Below are 20,784 nucleotides of genomic sequence, written 5' to 3'. Positions count from 1 at the left end.
AAAACATTTGACCCTTATGACTGGTTTTGTGGTCCTGGTTCACATATAGTCTTGGTATTAATATCAGATTGCACCACAGAGCTGTGGAAAATAAATGTAAGACATACATCTTACAAACATCTTACCTCAGAGTTTACATTTTCATTTATCCCCAAGTTATGAAGATCCGGCAGGCTGATCTCTTCCTCCATTATGGGATGAGATGGCATGCTTAATGGATCTACAAGAACCTCATGGGGAACGGATGGGTGCTTCCAGGAAGATGGGTTGTATATGTTCCAAATTTCTGTTTGACCGAATGTACCTGTGAAGTTCAGACCACTCTTGCAACGTTAGTATTTGCTCAGATCATAATTAATCCATTAAAATAGAAGTCTTCACAAGGAGGCTGTCCTTCAAGTTTGTTATTCCTTAACCCCCTGGGGTCCAAAAACGCGGGGCCGCGTTTTGACGCATTTTTTCCTGTTTCCTGTGACATCCACTTAAAATACTCCGTCATTCATAATCATACACATACATGTAATACATCATTCGAAACTGTGAAGTCTCTACTTTAATGTGAGTGCCTTCATAATAACAACAAAACTGTGTGCTTTTGGCAAATAAAGAAAATAAACAGGGAGTGCATTTCGACATCTCTGTCTCCTTGACCATTTTCCTCAAACACGTTTCAAACATGAACTGATAACTCTGCCAATACTTGTCACACGAACATGATACATATGTCTAAAGAAAGCCTGAAATGTCTACTTTTACATGATGTAATTAAAATCTGAATAACTCGTTGTCTGTTTGTGTAATCGACATGTAAGTAAAGAGAGGTACCGTTTTTCTGGCTCGACCTCATTAGCGCTAATGTAATCCCACCTTCCCTTGTCCGCGCCATTCATATGGAAATTACCTGATGCGGGCTATGCAAACAAGATCAACGCCCACAAACAATGCTTTAAGAAGCAGCGAGTTTTGACAGTTTCATCCACTTATCAACGCGTTCGGAAGATGACACGCTTTACAGGTGAGGAAGCTCTATGCTCCTGGACAGCGAGGAAGAAGAGTTCACTGTTTCTTCAGACGAAGAGCAGGACTCCGACGATGAACGTTTGTATTTTGAAGAGCGACTTGATCCAGCTGAGGATATAATTTCTGAAGAGTAAGTTTTACCTACATTTGTTGAAATGTTGTGTAACTTTTATATACTGTATACTGACTGTTTGCAAGCAGATATTCATAATGACTTTATAAAAAACGTCTCGTAATTGGCAATTTGTATTAACATTAAAATTATAGTTCTTACATTAAACCGTATGCTGATAAGTGTAATGTGAATGTTATAAAGCAATATCACTACTATAACTATAGTGTCCATGCCGACTTATCAATAAGCCTTCTTTATTTGCTCGGGTGTAACATTGTGCTGTACATGAGCCCGAAGATATGTCATGCGTAAACAGTATGATTGTATGGTGTAAATATTCAATATGTCATAAAACAATATCACTATTTAGAATATATTTTGACTAGTGTGTTTATGCCTCAAAAAGTCTTGTTTACGCGACTATCTGTTCGGGTGTAAATGTATCGATGTAGTATCGATGTGCTGTAAATGTGTCCGGAGATTTGTAATGTGTTAATGTTTAGCCATAAATATGTCCGGTAATGGCCCGTTAACAAAGATATACCGCATCTATGTACCCAATTATCTTATCTCAACTATGCTTTACCGCCTTAGTATTGCTTTATAAGTTTGTTACTGTGGAGAATACATTATATTAATTATTAAAAACTTTTGTAGGAATGTGGCAGCATCACTCTCCTCTTCAGCGGGCATTTGCAGAAATGCGACGGACATTCATACAGGGTAAGTCACATTTGCGGGCTTTTCTGTTTTATTAGTAGACTTTTACTGATGTTTTGCGTAGTAATTTGGAAAATACAAGATGTATATATATAAACATATCTGTATTTTCCGAAAATACATGATACAAATAATGTTTTTAATTTTTTTTAGTAACGTGGCTTCATCATCATTTACTCGCACGGGGGCATGCAGAAACGAACCCGAAATAAATAAAGTGATACAATTTATATATATATTTTTTAAGGTAAAATGTAAGGCAAAATTTGTTTAATTATTCCTCATAACATTTTTATGCCACGATCTACAGAACATCACACAAAAAAACATTTTGAGAACTAAACCTAAAAAATAACAAAGGTGATCCTGCCTTGGAAACCCCGGCTACAATTTAGTATTTTTATTTAATTCGGAGATTAAGCGCGTCAAAGCCATGACCAAAAAAAGACAAATGACAAATAATTTGTGATTGTTACTGTAAATGATAAAAACTATAAGCTATAATGTATACAATTCATTAAACGTTAATTTATAACAAGAAAAACACTGAAATTAATGATTTTATAGACACTCCGCGTTATTGTTTAGCACAGAAATACTTGCTTGCTTGCTTTGACTTTGATCATCTCTGTATTCACTTTAGATACAGAAAGACCTGATGATATTATTTATTTCAGGAATCTCTTTGCTATCATTTGAAAGTGAACACCGACCATAATAGATAACCACTCGGTTTTAAATACATTTTAAAACTTATGCCCGCCGCAAAACATCCGTTTTGTAATGTTTAGTTTGATGAAATTCTAAATATGAGACGCAGAGCACCTATAGCACGTTCGGCAAAATTGCATGCGCAAACATGGCCAGAACGCAATAGCGCAACGTCGATAGAACGAAAAACAATCCAAAATGTACAGACTTAAATTATATCAGAATTTACGTTTATAATAAATACATTTTTTAAATCAAATAAGGTCAGAAGTAACAACGTGCAGAACAAATGTGCAAAATGCCTCAAGTGCACGGAAACAAAACACAAGCCAAATAGATAAATCAGATAAACCAGAGTGATTTATAAATAAAATAAAGAAATTAATAAAAAAACGAAAGTATTGCCAGAATTGCCAGCTTCGTCTTTTAAATGTAGAAACAAAGAGGCAATGGTTTATTAACATAGGAACCTCTTTTTGGACGTGTAGCCCTGTCACAGGGATTGTTGGATTTATTAACGCATTTTAAAAATATTTATTGAAAGCTGCTACATCACATATTATTGGCAGCATTATAATAATATGCTGTATATCAATATATTGGGAGAAAGCTGTTATGTGCGAAATCAGATAATGTGTGCACCCATATACGGCCAAAATTGAATGATCCTCATTTCATAACACATCTGCAACGATTCGACTGTGAGATTGGTAGTCGAATCCGGCTTCTCCGATGCATCGAATCTTCAACTATTCGGGGTCACCCCTATTAATTATTAAAAAAAGTTCTCAATATTAGTAATACTGATGTGTTGCTTTGTACTTTGAAAATACATGATATTAATTAAGATATGTTTTCAGGAATGTGTCTGCAACACCAACCTGGTCTGGTACTCGCACGTTTTGAACAATGGCACGACAACATTTAACTCCATTCCCAAAGAGTTACAGTGTGTGATGGTTTACAAATGTATACCTTATTTTTTATATTTGGAAGTATTTTTAGATGCACACCAAACTTTCACAGCTGACATTTAGAATCATTTTCTTTTAATTAGAGCCATATTGTACTGGTCATATAGAATATTGTTACATGTATACATATTGTTACTTTATTATTTATAATTACAATTAAGCTTCTTTATTTATAATTACAATAAAGCTTCTTAAATCTATTGTATTGTTCATGTTGTTAGCATTTTTTGCAACCCTGTAAGACTTTTATTTTACTAAAAAGGCCTTTTGTACTTTATTTTAACCTATTTTTTTTAACTACAAGCAAAAGTTTTTCTCTTTAAGTCTCAAGCAAAAGTTTTTCTCTTTAAGTCTCCCCACAGTCACAGTTCTTTTGTCCCAACATTCCTCACTGAGCCATTAGGGGGTTGGGTCTCCTCAGGTGTAAAACACATCAATATTCATGACCATTGACCCTTCCATGCATATTGCCTTTACACAGCAAAAAGTGTCTTACAAAAGTTAAATCAATGTATTTTTTCACGTGAATGAGTGGGTTAAATGGTTTTTACATCTTTTTGTAGCAAATTCTCTACTCTACAAGAGTAGATAACTTTTTTGCTTGTTAACAAATGTTTAGGATGTGTTCCTTGGCCTTATTTCAGCAACTTTTTGTTTTCTTTTTTTTACTAACCACGCATAAACATCATTTACTTAAAAATACAAACATGTACATACATTTATCTTAAATACTATTATAGCACAGTTTGTGCTGAATACAGTGTTATGTGATATTAGCCATTAATGTGTTTTAAAGCAACTGAAAAAAGACCAAATGTGAGAGCATCTCAGAACCACTGACTGTGTCCAAAAAGGGTCCGACCCCAGAGGGTTTTAAAGCCCCATACGATGTGTTCCTGTATAGGTCAGGGGTTCAAACCGAGGCAACACACATACTGATTTAATGTATACCTTGAATGCACTAAGTAAGTGGCTTTAAAAATAAGCGTTTAGCAAATGCATAAATGTAAAGACATCCAAAGAACATCAGTACCTATAAAATCCCCATGGATGTTCCACAGTCGTACCGAGCAGTCCACTGAAGATGTGAGCAGAAACTGGTCGTTCTCAATTATCTTTAAGCTTCAAAAGGCATCATTTTAAAAAATATTAAGTAGTTTATTTAACGTTCCGACATAAAACAAGAAAAGCTCAAAAAACAAAATGACACATACCCAGTGATACTGCTGATGTGTGCTCGCCAGAAGTTCACCCCTGAAATGATTGATACCACATCAAGGTTCAACTCAAGAATTTAAAGACAAACACATACGTAAACAAACTAAACATGTCCTACTTTGAGGGGGTTTTGCTTCAGGCTGCAGAGCGTATTTCTTGACATTGTAAACTGAAATGTATCCCGCATGATCAGCTGTGAAAAGCAAACTGTCGTCTTGTAATAAAGCAAGTTTCACGATCTCCTGCTTCAAGTGGGACTTAAACAAAGGCAACTTTTATTAGGACTCATTGTTTCAGCTTATTTAGTCAACACTGAACATGTTGAGAAGAAGTGAATGATACTTACGGCTTGAAAAGATGAAATGAACTTTCCGCCAATCAAAACGCTCCAGAAGTTAACAGAACCTTGAATTAAGATTAAATATTGTATGATTAAAGGAATATTCCATTTTCTTAAAAGAAAAATCCAGATAATTTACTCACCACCATGTCATCCAAAATGTTGATGTCTTTCTTTGTTCAGTCGAGAAGAAATTATGTTTTTTGAGGAAAACATTGCAGGATTTTTCTCATTTTAATGGACTTTAATAGAGCCGCACATTTAAGACTTAACTCAACACTTAACAGTTTTTTTCAACAGAGTTTCAAAGGTCTATAAACGATCCCAAACGAGGCATAAGGGTCTTATCTAGCGAAACTATTGTCATTTTTGACAAGAAAAATAAAAAATATGCTCTTTTTAACCACAACTTTTCGTCTAGGTCCGGTCCAGCGCGACCTAACGTAAATGCGTAGTGACGTAGGGAGGTCACGTGTTACATATATAAAACGCACATTTGCGGACCATTCTAAACAATAAACTGACACAAAGACATTAATAAATATCATTCGACAACCAACAAAGTCGGAACGGTCCTCTTTCTCAACACTTGTAAACACTGGGGCTTTTCGCGTTCGTCCTCTGTGACCTCTTGACGTCATGACGTATTGCGTGGGGTCAAGCTATCGCATCACGACCGGATTTAGACGAGAAGTTGTGGTCTAAAAGTGGATATTTTTTGTTTTTCTTGTCAAAAATGACAGTCGTTTCGCTAGATGGGACCCTTGTGCCTCGTTTGGGATCGTTTACGGTCCTTTGAAACTCCGCAGAAAGGCTGTTGAGTGTTGAGTTGAGTATTGGATGTTGGGCTCTATTAAAGTCCATTAAAATGAGAAAAATCAACATTTTGGATGACATCATGGTGAGTAAATTATCTGGATTTTTCTTTTAAGAAAATTGAATATTCCTTTAAGGATGTTTTTGTTCGCTTTTGTTCATCATAAAGACACCAGTTTACCTTGAGACCCTGAAGATATGAGCCAGGCAGAGGAAGACATTTCAGTGACAAATGCCCGGGTCTTTAGGAAAATAAGGCTCAGGACGCCTGCCTTCTTTACTGCAATAATAAAAACCAACACTTTAGCTCCCATGGCATACTGCCACAACTCAAAACAGTCTCCCTGTATTCAATGTATCATTTAAACACATCTTTGACCATCAACATATCATATATAAAAGTTTGACCTGTCACAGTCATTTCTTCATGCTTTAAAACAGCTTGAATGTAACTCTCCACCCTTTTAGTAAATTTAGTATACGTGGATCTATGAATATGCAAATTAGCCCTCGCCTCCACTCCAATTTTGCACAACCTCGGACCATAGATATATATGTAAATAGATGCTACATTCGGCAGTTTCAGACACATAACTGCTAAGTTCGTTTTTTTACACAATGCATATGTGAGCTGTGCGTTTGCAGCATTAATCTTTAAGCGCAGATGTTAACAGGTTACAGCTCTCACCCTGCATGTGTGAGCAGCAGAAGCAGAGCTCAAGCTGTTAATGCTAGGTAATGTTTTAACCTTCTAAGACCCGAGCTTTGGTTTGTCTTTTTTTTCAGATTTCTTCCAGCTATTTGGGGTTAGGAAAAAACAATAAATATGATAACAATTATTTTTATTTTTTTTGAACATGAACCAGTGTAATTCACAATGTACAACAGGTGCCAGTTTCACAAAATTACGTATTATGGTGCAAACAACCAAAAAACATCTTAGGTCTTAGGAGGTTAATAATTTCAGCGCAGAGTCTATGCATCCATACATAATGTCTATGGCTCGAACTACTGATCCACTTGTTCAACTTTGTTGATATGATTGGTTATGTTTGTGACGATGAAAACCAAGGTGATTTTAAACCACAGGGGATGTCTCTAATTTTATGGAGAAAAAACTCTAACTCAAATTTGCCCATGGCTTGTCTTAAGACATATTAAAAACACCACATAGACATATAAACACAATAAAAACATCTCAGGTTACTTATGTAACCCGGGTTTCCTGAGAAGGGAACAAGACGCTGCATCACCATAGCAATGCTTTGGGGAACGCCTCTGCGTGACTGATCTAAAGCACTTCCTCCACTCAGCAGTCCTATGAATATATGTATCCAGTGCTTGCAGAGGAAAAACCAAATTCAGCTTTTCCTGGTCCGTGCGGCATCCCGCTCATTATCTCATAATTGTTTATTTGATACATATGCTTCAGATCAGTCACTCCGAGGTGTTCCCCAAAGCGTTGCTATGACGATGCAGCTCGAGTGGATTTTCCTTACAGTGGGACTTTTACCACATGTTACAGAATGACAAGCCCACCTACCCTTAAAGGGGACGTTTCGAAGACTTGTTTAGGATGTAAAATAAATATTTGGTGTCCCCATGTGAGAATGTGAAGTTCTAGCTCAAAGTACCATATAGATAATTTATTATAGCATGTTAAAATTGCCACTTTGTAGGTGTGAGCAAAAATGCTTTTAAATGCAAATGAGCTGATCTCTGCACTAAATTTCGGTGCCGTGGTTGGATAGTGCAGATTAAGGGGCGGTATTATTATAATAAGATCCCCTTCTGACACCACAAGGGGAGCTAAATTTCATTTAGGCCTACCTATTTTTTACATGCTTGCAGAGAATGGTTTATCAAAACTAAGTTACTGGGTTGTTCTTTATCACATTTTCTAGACTGATAGAAGCACTGGGGACCCAATTATAGCACTTAAACATGGAAAAAGTCCGATTTTCATGATATGTCCCCTTTAAAAATTCAACAATTTTGGTATTGAATGGTCTAATCATATAAGCCAGAACACTAATTGGAATATTGCCATACCAAAAGTACGGGTAGGGTCTGGAGACTGAGGAGTCTGGAAGCGACACAGTATTCGTCCAGACACCACATTCCACACGATAACCTCGCCATCATCGCTACCAGTGGCCAGGAGATGGGGTGCACAGTGAGCAATACATAAAATGTCGTCTTTGTGTCCTTCTCTCTGTGTGTGAAATGCAACAGATTTTAACAGTAAAGAAGATACAAACGACAAGTATGTGTTTCAAAGCGTGGTAATACCACATCCTGCGGCCAGGAAGGTTTTGGTTTCTGGTTGAACCGAGTTTCTTCTATGGAGTCCTGTTGAAAGTACAGAAAATAAATGCGTATACCATCACAGCTCATATTGCAGTTTTATTAAAAAACACACTTGCGCCCAAGTTCTCTCCAGCACATGAGGATGGAGAAATGTGGAAGTAAATGAAATATGGAAATAGAGCGCACTGCAATAAAGGCAAGTGCACTAGGGAGGAATACAGGTCATGGCAGTAAACCATTTTACAAGAGTCATCTGTGGGAATTACGCTGAGATAAAATAAGGATGTGATGAGAGCCGGTTCATACTCACAGAGTAAATGTCAATCCTGTGGCCCCATCCAACAGAAATCACAAACCTGGGAAAACAAATAAAAAATAACTGTGCCAAATATATATGGGAAAATATATTCAGAGATTATGCTGTGAGCAGGGACTCACGCGCTCCGGTGCAATGTGACAAAAGAGCAATCGCAAATTTCCTCTTGTTTTCCATCTAAAGGAAAAACATAAACCAGGGTTTGTTCACAACAGCTTCACATTTTTTGTGAATTAATATCTTCTTCAAAACTCTGAATTATTAACCTTTACTGAAGATCTTTATGCACCGTCCGTTGTTAAAGTTCCACATTTTGAGGCAGCCGTCTCTTCCACCAGTCACTAGCCTATAGTGGAAATAAAAATATAGTGTATTATAATGTATAATGTCTACAAATAAATGTAAATCATTAATGTATTTATTTGAAGTGTTATTTAAATTAGTAGGCTATGGTTTTTTCACCAACCTCCTTCCTCTACTGTCAAATGCCAAACAGGAAATAGCAGACTGTCCGTGTGCACATCCATATTCAAACACATGAGCTCCAGTGTCCAGGTCCCAGACTTTGACAACCTTAATTTAAAGTGGAGATTTCAAGACTTTTTTAATATGTAAAATAAATCTTTGGTGTCCCCAGAGTAGCATATCTATGTAAAAATCTAGCTCAAACTATCATATAGATAATTTATTATAGCATGGTAAAATTGCCACTTTGTAGGTGTGAGCAAAAATGTGGCGTTTTTGGGTGTATCCTTTTAAATGCAAATGAGCTGGTATCTGCACTAAATGACAGTGCCGTGGTTGGATAGTGCAGATTAAGGTGCGGTTTTATCCCCTTCTGACATCACAAGGGGAGCCACATTTCAACTATTTTTTCACATGCTTGCAGAGAATGGCTTACCAAAACTAAGCTACTGGGTTGATCTTTTTCACATTTTCTAGGTTGATAAAAGCATTGGTGACCCAATTATAGCACTTAAACATAACAAGTGCTATAAAATAAAAGTCATTTCATGATGTCTCCTTTAGGTAAAATAATGAATCCATATGCCAATTTTTAATCCAATTTTAAGAAATTTGCTTTATGGGTTGCATGTACATGTGTATGGGAATGTGGAAACCTACATCTTCAGTATATATGTATGTATATTCAACACTGTCAGAAAAGCTGCTCCCAAGCAGTCACCAGGGCAGTACCCTTTTAAAAAGGTCCAAATATGTACCATTTACGTACAGATATGTATGCATCTGGTACCAAAATGTACCTCTGAGGTACTAATATGAACTATTTAGGTGCAAATGTGTACTTTTTCAAAGAGGGTACCACCCCATTGACAGCTAGGGACCATTTTCGCCCATGTTTTCTGACAGTGTAAATCTGTTAGACATACTTTCAAACCTACTCACCGATCCCTCTGAGCAGCTCACCACCTGCCTGAACTCCTCACTGTATCCACAGCACATCACTGGCTCACTATGGGACACAATGCCTGTATGTTGCGATCTACAACAGATGATACACATAGATTTACTTGAAAGGACAAAACAACATATTGTATCTATAATGTTCATACTTATTTATGTAAATGCATACTTTTTCTGCATGGAAAGCAAAGCAAGGGAATCCGTGGCAATGTAAAGACCCTTCACGGCTGGAGAATAGCGGCATGCTGACAATTCTCTTTGTATTTGACTTTCTTGCGGATTTGCGGTGAATAGGCATGCTTTATCCCGAATATGCCATATCTAAAAACAAACCAGTCATTGTCATGCTACATTTTTATTCGGGTCTACTTAATGAACCGGTAATGCAGTGGGTTGACGACTGATTCTGTTTTGCAAAACATGAATTCATTTTTTTATAACTCATTACATTTAGCTTCAAATATGTGATTTGTGAAATATTTAAATATTTTGGATTATTTCCTCACCTTGGCAGTGTTGTCTCTGGACACCGAGAAAATGTGTCCGTCTTCTGAGGCAATACAGAGGTAAGCAATAGGTGCTGTGTGACCTTTTAAAATTGCTGTTGGCCTCCTGCCATTTTCAGAATATAAAAAAACGAGCATATATAGAGCTTTTATGTGAATTTTATATTTATCTGACATGGTATCAAAGTAACTGTAAAGAGTAAAAATGAGATGTAAATAAGAGAATAAGGATTGAAAACATACTCATGCATGTATGGGCTCCACAAACGCAACAGCTTGTCCATTCCACCAGTGACCAAAAGGTTTTCACTTTTACTAAAGTCAAAGGCCATGACTCCTTTACGAACAGCGAAGACCGTTTGGTCGCAGGCTGGCCTCCGCTGTGTTTTGCCAAGTGTAATTTTTTTAAATCTTTCTTCTTCAGAGATGTCATTCATTCTTTGGTGAAGGTCGATTGATGGTAGAAGGCATCCTTATGAGAAACAGAATGTCAAATTTTACATACTGTATATTTACACAGATCCCAGTTGACAAATGACTCCTGCACAAATCCTCTTAATCTCAACATGTCATTTAAATCTGTTTACATGCAGTTTTATAACACTGAAATATTTGTTAGGTTATCCTTCTGACATAAATAAATTAGATTCTGGTGCTGTTTCTGCCCTGCTGAGCAGACCTGGAATTAAAAGAGAGTAAAACAGAACACACCATGTCCGCTTGCTATTTAAGGATTTGTACAAGTAAACATTTGACCACTGTTTTTATAGAAAAAATTGGGAATGACATTATGCATCAAAAAAGTCTATTTTTAGGACCGTTAGGGTTTATGCATTGAGTAATTTACCTAAGTGTGGGTGTTTTACTACTGGATTTGCTCATATTTCTTCATTATTCAGTTCATTACTTTCAACAACGATGTTCATTATTGTAATATAAAAATAAGAATCATCCTATAGAGACAGAGCGCAGCGTGTCATAACCTGAAAACCACGCCCACTGGGGGGAAATCAATCCAACCATCTCCATTGACTTTGTATTGCGAGAGGCTACCTCCTTGTCATTTCTGGCTTATAACAAAAAAACAGAATAATGCCTAAAAGCTGCTGTGTGACAATATGTACAGCTAACAAGCCAAAGAACCCAGAAATAAGCTTATATAAGCTGTCAAGCCGTAAAGCCCAGTCTTTAAGGAGAAAAAAGTGGATCGCCGACTACGTTTCCCCCTAGTGGGTGCAGTTCTACTAATATGAGTACTATTAAAAGTTGCCTGTTTCCACTTTTGTGTCTTTAACCGCTCGTTTTTTTGAGGTCGACAGCTTATAAAAACGTATTTCTGGGGTTTTTGGCTTGTTAGCAGTACACCTTGTCACACAGCAGCTTTTAGGTATTATTCTGTTTTTAGTTTAATCTGTAAATAAGTTTTTATAAGCTGTCGACCTCAAAAAACGAGCGTTAAAGACACAAAAGTGGAAACAGGCAAATTTTCATGGTACTACTATTAGTAGAACTGCGCCCACTAGGGGGAAACGCAGTCGGCGATCCACTTTTTTCTCCCTAAAGACTGGGTTTTACAGCTCGACAGCTTATAAAAACTTACTTCAGGGTTCTTTGGCTTGTTCGCTGTACATATTGTCACACAGCAGCTTTTAGGCATTATTCAGTTTTTTGTTATAAGCCAGAAATGACAAGGAGGCAGCCTCTCGCAATAGAAAGTCAATGGAGACGGTTGGATTGTTTGCCCCGGTGGGCGGGGTTAAATTTGCATAACTGCGCTCTGTCTATAGTGTTACATCCTCGTCTGTTCCCCTGTCTGTCATCCCAAACTGGACTTCAATTCCCATCATCCTCCGCATTCCCTCACATGAACTGTGTTGTTATCATTCTCACATTATGTTGTTCATCATCATCATTCATTGCCTATTTATACTCTGTTGTTTCCATTAGTCTTTGTCCGTCTATGTCTATGTCTACGTGTATGTATGGTTAATGTTATTATTTCTTATTTAAGGCGGGGTGCACGATTTTTGAGAAACACTTTAAAAAAGGGAGTCGGCAGAGTACCAAAACACACTTGTAGCCAATCAGCAGTAAGGGGCATGTCTTCTAACCGTCATCGTTGCCTGGATTGCTTATGTGTGGGGCGGATCTATCAAAAGTAGGTCCAGATTCTATTGGGGTAGGGGCGTGTTTGATAAGGTGATTTCAAATGTCAACACTGGCTTTCAGAGATTGTGCACCACGCCTTTAAAGTTTAAATGTTTTTGTATCTTCTCGTCATCCTTGTCTCTCTTCACAGCATGCGTAAAACCTATCTGAGTTTTTTTTATTAAACTAAATGATGGAAAGCAATCACTGTTTACTAAAAAACATAGTTATTTTTTAAATGTTACCCATAACAAGGGCGGAGTCTTCATGGTTGGATGCAGACATGATGGCAGGAATGCTGTGAATGTATTTCACCTGTAAGGACAATCAAATCTTTTTACAGTTCTGTGCCATGATGATATACTTTGCATATGTTCTGTTAATAACTTTTAAAAATGCCATTTGTCCATCATGTATAAACAGCAAAAAATTATGAGAAAATAATAAGACTGATATAGATAATATTGAAATGTTTAACCTTGGACACCCAGTCTTGGTGGATTTTCCATCTCATGTATGTTACATCTGGATATTGAACTGCATGATCAAGGCTGATGTTTGGCATGTTCTCCAACTGCGGTAAGTTTTTCCACAACCTGGAGAAAAATACATTTTAAAGAACTTAAAAGCTATGCATTCACTATTACAAAAAGGATGTGTTAAAACCACACCTCTTGTGTATAGGAACAACACAGTCCTAAACTAGACACATATCTGTGTTATTGTTGGAACAACAAATTTTGTGTTATTTTAACACATCTTATGTTGTTTTAACCCATCCCCTTTATTTATTTGAACACAAAATCAACAAATAATGTGTAAAATAACAAATAATGTGTTAAATAGCATAAAACAAAATGTGTAAAAAATTAAGACATCCTTTCTTAAGGAGGTCGCACCAAAAACGCAGCTCAGCTCAGCGCCGCGTCGAGTCGCGTCTAGGACAACTCGGAGGTATCGTAAACCGGAAGTGCACATTAAATAACGCGAGCTTCGTCAGATAGCGGCTACTTCAAAATGCTAAATATACGTTAGCAGGAATAGCAGCCAATGTTTTCACATGAGCACTTTTGGTGCGCACCTGGGTTCGATTGACATCAGAGTTCGGTACATTTGGATGATGTGAACGCTGTCTTCCGAACTCGGGTGCGCACCCGCGAAACGTACTCGAGTTCGCTTAAAATGGTGGTCTGGGGTCCGGTTCATGTGAACTCCAGATCGGTTTGCTGCTGATGTGAACGCAATCGTACCAAATCGCGGAAGTGAACCACTGTTAATTACGTAGTATATGGAATGTCCCACCAAAACAGACGTATGTGTTTGTGTGCGTGCACTTACCTTGACAACAAAATGCATAGAATGCTTGCTTGACTTTTGTTCTTATTCTTTTTAAACCTTTGGTTTTGTTTTCAAAGAAATAATACAGAAACGCACTTGCGTCTGTCTGCCGCAAACATACTACACTCGTTTAGATGACAACGGGCTGTCCGCCCACGTCAATTTTTGCGGAGGCATTCAGAAATGATCTCTCTGCTTGCAGTTCGTCAATCACGCTTGTCGTCTTCTTGTTTACAGCGGTTGCCAAGCAACACGAGAACGGGCCGGCTGCAGCTTGATGATGCAAGCGTCCCGCGGTTCGGATGCAAAAATAATATGTGAACACAGTCCATGGGGGGCATGGGGAGGGGGGAGCAATCGAACTCGGGTTCGGACCAGGCAATCGCACCAAATGTAAAACCGCCCTTAATCGTTAATGATTTGGGACAAATATGATGTTATTTGATGTTAAACTATGTGAGTGGCGCTCTGTAGCGCGAAAGGGATTTGAGCAACTTCCTGAGTCGTAGCTGGGAGCCGCGGACAGGCACCACTTGTCGGCACCGGTGTGCGTATACTCATAGAAAACAATGTGTTCGATTTTTTTAGAACAGCGCGGCGCTGAGCTGCGCATCCAGTGTGCGACCCCCTTTAGAGTGTATAAAAACTCTTCACAGAACCATGCAGGCAAAGGATTTGCTTTTGTCGCAGTTTCATCTCCAAAAAAGGCCTGTTTGGTTTCTGCATTTTCATCGGTTATATTTCAATGTCCATGTGCATAGCTCTTCAGTGGACGTGTTAAAATTATGAGCGAGCATGCTTGACTTGTTCTATTGATTTTGGTTTTACAAAAATCTATGAGAATTATTAAAAACCTCGTTTACCTGAGCGTCTCCCCGACCGACGTCATTAGGATGATGTTCACACAGCCCTACAATGAAGAACTCTTTGAGATTAATCAAATACAGATAGTAGGCTATTATATGAAATTCATTCATGCTGGACTGAATCTGTTTAGTGTTGGTAATACACTTACCTCAGTGTCCCCGTATAAAATGAGACATTCATCTGGGCCAGTACAGCTGAATTTTAATCAGACGGAAAACAATGTTGACATTTCAAAAGCAGCTGTTGGTTTTTTACTTCATTTAATATAAAAACTAAAATTTGATGAATACAGCATAGCCTTATTGTTTGAAATATGTTTTCCAGATTGCCACACTCACCAGTAATCCAGATTTAAAGGCACGGTTTCCAGTGCACTTATCTGACACCAAGGCTCCAAAGAGGAGAAGTCGTATATCTGAATCTCTCTGGTTCTTTGAGATGAGGGATAAAATAAATAAGAGCATCATCATCACACTCCAAGTGTACGATAGACTAAGATTGTATCATAAAAAACACATTTTAGTTTAAAAGCAGTTTACCCTGTTGCAATAATCAGTTTATTGTACTCTGTCATGAGGGCAAAATCAGTGGCTCGTTTTCGCGTTCGACCGGCAGGTCTCTTAGGCTGGATATGGAAAAATAATAAAGCGTACATTAATAAATGCAGGATCATATTACACTGTATGTAATAATGAAAATCAAAATAACTCACAAACACATTCTTATTGTTCTTCAGCTGAAGCGTAGAGCTCCAGTAGTTGACAAGCCCATCTTCTCTGACGGTGACAACGGTGCCATCAGGAGTGATCTGAACCTCAATAACAGGTTCTCCACGACACAGATTCTTAATTTTAGCCGGCAACATGAAAGCCGCCATCTTACTGCGACGCATTGTCTCCTCTTTTTCTTTGTTCTCAAGGTACATGTACGTGCAAAATTCATGCTAAACAAAAAAGTTTACCAAATATATACAAGAATGTGTAATCTATGTATTGCATTTATTCATCAAGTTACCATCTTTTTGAGTGAAAGCAAATCAATTTTAACACTTACTTTAAATGCAACTAACTTTGCAAATAATAAACTGAGTGTTCATTTATTACAAAAGAAGACATCTGAGACGTAAAGGGGAATTTTTGAATTATTCATACCCACTCGATCTTGCCATCACAAGTGTAATCAATCTTCATGAAAAGTTGCCGAATTTGAGTATCTTTCTGTAACATGTCAAGAAGTGTTAGAGCAAAGTAATAGTGGGACAATTGTGTGAGAGAAAATATTACAATTAATAACATTCTGAGACTTGGGCATTCAATAATTAGTCCATTTATACAAGCAACAGAATTAGACTAAATGGTATGTCTTATGAGGCATAACACTCACAATGACATGTAAACCCGCACATGCTTTTACAACAGAATGGAATTGTGGGTAATCAAGTTTGTTGATGCCGGCCTTTGCAAACTCCTGAAAAACAGAGCAGAATAAGAAAGCCACTGTCTGTTTAATAAATGTTCATAAGACTTTCAAATAATATTCAGATACTTACATCAAAAGCCTGTTTAAGATTCTTAAGATTGCCAAGAGTCACCACATGCTCCATCTGTTTCAAAATTTAAAGATATTTTGGTAACACTTTACAACAAGGTAGAGTTTGTTAACATTAGTTAATTCATTAATAGCTAACATGAACTCACAATGAACAAACGTCTATATAATTTGTTATTACACGGCTAGTTGGAATGCTTGATTCTGATTGGCCAGTCGCAACAGCAGATTTGTTATTCCCAGATAACACCCGCTTAAAACTAATAACACACTGTAACCCGGTCATATTGACAGGTACACTTTAATATTATACAAAAATTAAATATAAATATGTATTTTAAAAACACATATGACATTATTTACAAATAATTAAAACAACATTGTCTTATCTTAAAACCGAAAGTAAACGTGCATTCGTTAAAAATGAGCAAATAAAACATTTCAGATAAATATATAACATACCTTACCTTACTTATAAGGTAAATAGCCGTGTAATAAGCAGAATAATGTACAGGCAGCCAGTTGTTATCACAAAATAAGGCTTATTTCTGCGATAACAACCGGCTGCCTATACATTATCCCTTAATTCATCTTAGTTTGTTCATTTTAGCATTTACTAACACATTATTAAAATCAAAAGTTGTCACTGTAAACATGAGTTAATGCACAATAAACATAAACAATTGTGTAGGCATTAACTAACAATAGTAAAGATTAAATGCATAAAAACTAAATTGCTCTTTGTTAGTTCATGTTATCTAATCTACTTACTAATTTTAAAAATAACCTACAACCTTATTGTAAAGTGTCACTAAAAATTTAAAGCAAAGCACACATTTATGGCATTTTCAAAAGACATATCCATAGAAATTGCAGTGTTGCTTGCAGCTGGTTGCCGGTGGCTTGCCGTGGATTTGAATGTATGTTATTTGCTGGCAACATTTTGTTCAGGGTTGAATCAACATTAAGCATTTTCAGGTCTTTGTCTTTGCAGAGTAGAACTAGAATGACGGCATCAGGCAAAGCATTCTGGGAAACAAAATCTGAAGCAAAAAACTGAAAAAGGTTAATGATGATTTCTGGTTCCCAGAATGCTTTGCATGAGGCTGTTGTTGTATGGTTTTATTCTGTAAAGATAAAGACTTGTTAATATTTAAAATTTATTTAACTTTAAACAAACTCTTGCCAGTAAATGACATAAATTTAAATTTAATAAATAAATTTAAATCTACGATAAATTACCTGCAACCAGCTGCAAGTGTAATTTCTACAGAATTCTTTACATTGCCAGACTAAACTTTTGTCAGTAAGAAGACTAAAGGTGTTTGACATATTTAGTTGACATCATTGACTATAGTTGACTTAAGTTAAAATATTAAAGTTCCACAAAAATTACCTTAAATTGCAAATCTCTTTTCTAGATTTTATACCCGACATTGATTGCTTACTTGAGAATGAGACATGCTTAAATATCCATAATAGATACAGATTGTAACTTTAACGTGTGCAGTCAGAGGGCAAATTGCCTCCAGCATAAAACAAATGTGGTCTTGAAAGTAATTGATTTGCCTATTGCTGCACAAGCTCAAGCACAATGCTGAAATAAATTCAAGTCTTTTGTGTCAATTCATCCAATGAGTGGTCATGACAGATTACCCTGCACTGACTGTCCAGTGTCCATCTAAAGGTCAGAGAGCTAATGGATGAATGGATACTGTTCTCTTTTAAAATGACATGCATGGCAAAGAGCCAATCGAGTAGCTAAAAGAGTTGGCATAGCTGATAAAGAATGACAAGTGACGGTTGGCCTACAATACCGTGAGAATGTTGATGGGTCAATATGGCAAGTATGTCGTTTAGGTTAATTCAGACAAATTCATGAGACCTGCTGTATAAAACACGTATTAAAACAAAATGCCACGTTAGGATATATAAAGACTTCTGCAACTCACCAGTGGTTGATATATGGGATACACTATTCCGTGAGTCTATATAATAAACTTGCATATAAATGTATTACCGTTATCGATTAAAAAAAATGCAAAATATATATGCGTGTGTATTACCGTTATCGATTTTAAAAAATGCAAAATATATATGCGTGGTATGTAACGTAAGAAGGCTTCGTGAATGAGGGGGCGTGGTCAAACCACTGATCTCTTGCGGATAGCATCAAAGTACCGCGAGAGCGATTCGAAAGCAACTTCTCCTCATGATTTCTCGAATTGCTCTCGCGGTACTTTGATGTCATCCGCCACCCCCAGTCGGTTTTGCCGCGCCGCATGCATGGAGTCGAGCACAACTTTCATCATAACCGTTAACGCACGCGTGTGCGCTTTAAATCGTACCAAAAGTTTTAAAACGGGACTTTTCTCAGGAATTCAGTAGCCTACCCGCAAAAATAATTAACATCGCGTAGACAGGGGAATTCTTCTTTGCTCTGACTGATCTACTATATCTGCAAAAAGCCTACGCATGCATGCTGCATGCTTTTTTAGAAAGACACTATAGCTACACTACAGATCTAATTCACTAATTTCAGGGCATGTACAAACACCCACAATATACATACAACTTAATTTAGGCCTATGCATTTTCTATAACATGGTTGTAAAGACTGCTGTGTGTTCTTCAATTTATGTCGCAAAAATTATTAAACATAAAAGTACACTTGAAGCTTCTACCTGTAAATATCAATTTAGTGCGCTAAGGGCATTGTGTTTTAACATTTTTAATACTTGGGACAGTCTATTTGGACAAGCCCTTATTGTCCAAATATTTTTTATTTTTTTGCATAATATATAGCCTCCAACCATCTGTGCGACACAAGGAGTTTGTAATAGAAGGTGTAATAGAAGGTGTCAAAACCAAAAAATATTCTTTCTTTCTACATATTCAAAAGGATTTTATATGCAATATGTAGGTTTTGGATCTCTCAGGAATGATACAGTCCAGCTGGCCAACTCCCTGATCTATCATTATAGCACTTTATTTGCATTAGCTTACAGAAGATGCTGGGGCAAGCTGTCATTCAATATAGGTGACATACAACTGCTTGGGGATACAGGCAGACTGCAGATGTTGCATAAGTGTGACCCTGTAACTTTTACCTTGAGTTCATAGAGTTTGGAGATAGGATCTTGTTTGTAGCGTCGTCGCGTGCTGAGGTCAGCACTGTCTCCCAGGGCAAGAGAGTGTCGCCTGGGTTCTCGCCTCAAAAGCTCTCTCTCCAGCCAATCAGGAAGCTTTTGGCTCCTCTCAGTAGAGCCAATTTTTCTGGGAATCAGACCACTTTTGGGCATCCTTGCGGTCTGTTGTCTATACCCCATACCTGTCTTCTGGTTCAGTATACCAGGTCCACGCACTGATCCATATTCTGCCAAAATACTGCAACAATATAATTACTTAATCATTTGTTTAATATTTTGTATTATACTTTGATCAAGTATACAAGTATGAAGAACAGTCTAGCCCTAGAATAATTATTTTGAAAACTAAACTTTCAGGTTAATCAATCCCTATGAATATTTATGTATTATTACAATGAATGAAGTATATATTTGTAATAAAGTAAAGCATATATTTATCAATACAATGTGTAATGTATATATTTGTCAATACATTGGGTAAAGCATATTTATCAGTGCCATGAATGTATTATATATCCTATATGGCAGAATGTTATTATTAAATAGCTTGTATTAAATAACTTTTTATTAAATAACTTGTCTTTCAGTTGAATCATTGTAAATAAGCTTTAAACCATTATCTATGTTGTGAAAAACATCAGATTATATCTGCTTTGTTTGGAAAATTTATATAGCATATGCTGTACGTATAATTCGTACACTTTTTCTGGGTCTTTAAAACATAAATTAATTAATGCAAGGACACAAACTTTTACAGTAGGCTATTCCTGCATGGCACTCACATTCACTGTCTCCTTATTCCCTAGCAACAGTAAACACTATGAGTTACAGGAGGAGTGACTGTCAAGGTCGGGTCTTTAAAATGCCATAATATAAATGTGTTGCAAAATCTAGTGCTCATGCTGAGATGAAAGTCATGCAGCAGAACAAATTAGTATTAGGAGCTATGTCACAGTAATGCTGAGCAAATGAGCAGTGTTTTGTCTAAATATATTGGAAATTATATCGCTGTCAAGATTCAGCTTAACAAAAGCCTTAAGCAAAATACCTGAACTTGTTCTGCGTCTCAAGTTTGGCTCCGGCAGACGTGGGCCGTGTTTTTCTTCCTAGCGGCATGTCTGGAGAGATTTTAAACAGCCTGTAGTCTTCTTGGCTTGACTGTCTTTCTCCTTCGGGGCTGCTGGTTTGTTTTGTTCCACAAGCTATGGCTGCATGCGGATCTATTGAGGGCTTAGAGACACAGCACACCTGAGTCTCAGGTTA

The 20,784-nt window shown here is 37.0% G+C and overlaps 1 protein-coding gene and 1 long non-coding RNA gene across 3 annotated transcripts; one reads left to right on the top strand and one right to left on the bottom strand.

The window, feature by feature from the left end:
- Positions 1-95: 95 nt before the first annotated feature.
- wdr95 (WD40 repeat domain 95) lies at positions 96-20,706 on the bottom strand. 2 transcript variants are annotated; one of them, XM_055196864.2, is made up of 28 exons: positions 20,570-20,706; positions 19,483-19,759; positions 16,374-16,427; positions 16,208-16,291; positions 15,976-16,041; positions 15,537-15,767; positions 15,364-15,449; positions 15,163-15,255; positions 14,973-15,018; positions 14,821-14,867; positions 13,098-13,215; positions 12,865-12,934; positions 10,715-10,943; positions 10,472-10,577; positions 10,135-10,286; positions 9,948-10,044; positions 9,007-9,113; positions 8,807-8,886; positions 8,663-8,717; positions 8,535-8,580; positions 8,207-8,266; positions 7,967-8,129; positions 6,096-6,194; positions 5,105-5,163; positions 4,877-5,015; positions 4,755-4,794; positions 4,574-4,662; positions 96-304 (listed from the first exon to the last, which is right to left on the bottom strand). In XM_055196864.2, the coding sequence occupies exons 1-28, from the start codon at positions 20,635-20,637 to the stop codon at positions 111-113; spliced, it is 2,955 nt and encodes a 984-aa protein (XP_055052839.2). In that variant the 5' UTR covers positions 20,638-20,706; the 3' UTR covers positions 96-110. The 2 variants fall into 2 exon arrangements, with proteins under 2 accessions (XP_055052839.2, XP_055052841.2); XM_055196866.2 differs by lacking the exons at positions 19,483-19,759; positions 20,570-20,706 and adding an exon at positions 18,325-18,477.
- On the top strand, positions 1,473-2,169 carry LOC129445941 (uncharacterized). Its single transcript, XR_008644929.2, has 2 exons — positions 1,473-1,858; positions 2,009-2,169. It is a non-coding gene; the product is annotated as an uncharacterized lncRNA (long non-coding RNA).
- Positions 20,707-20,784: the final 78 nt, after the last annotated feature.

This window comes from Misgurnus anguillicaudatus, chromosome 24 (genome assembly GCF_027580225.2).
Source record: "Misgurnus anguillicaudatus chromosome 24, ASM2758022v2, whole genome shotgun sequence".
NCBI lineage: Eukaryota > Metazoa > Chordata > Actinopteri > Cypriniformes > Cobitidae > Misgurnus > Misgurnus anguillicaudatus.
This window is presented reverse-complemented; position numbering and strand designations above follow the sequence as displayed.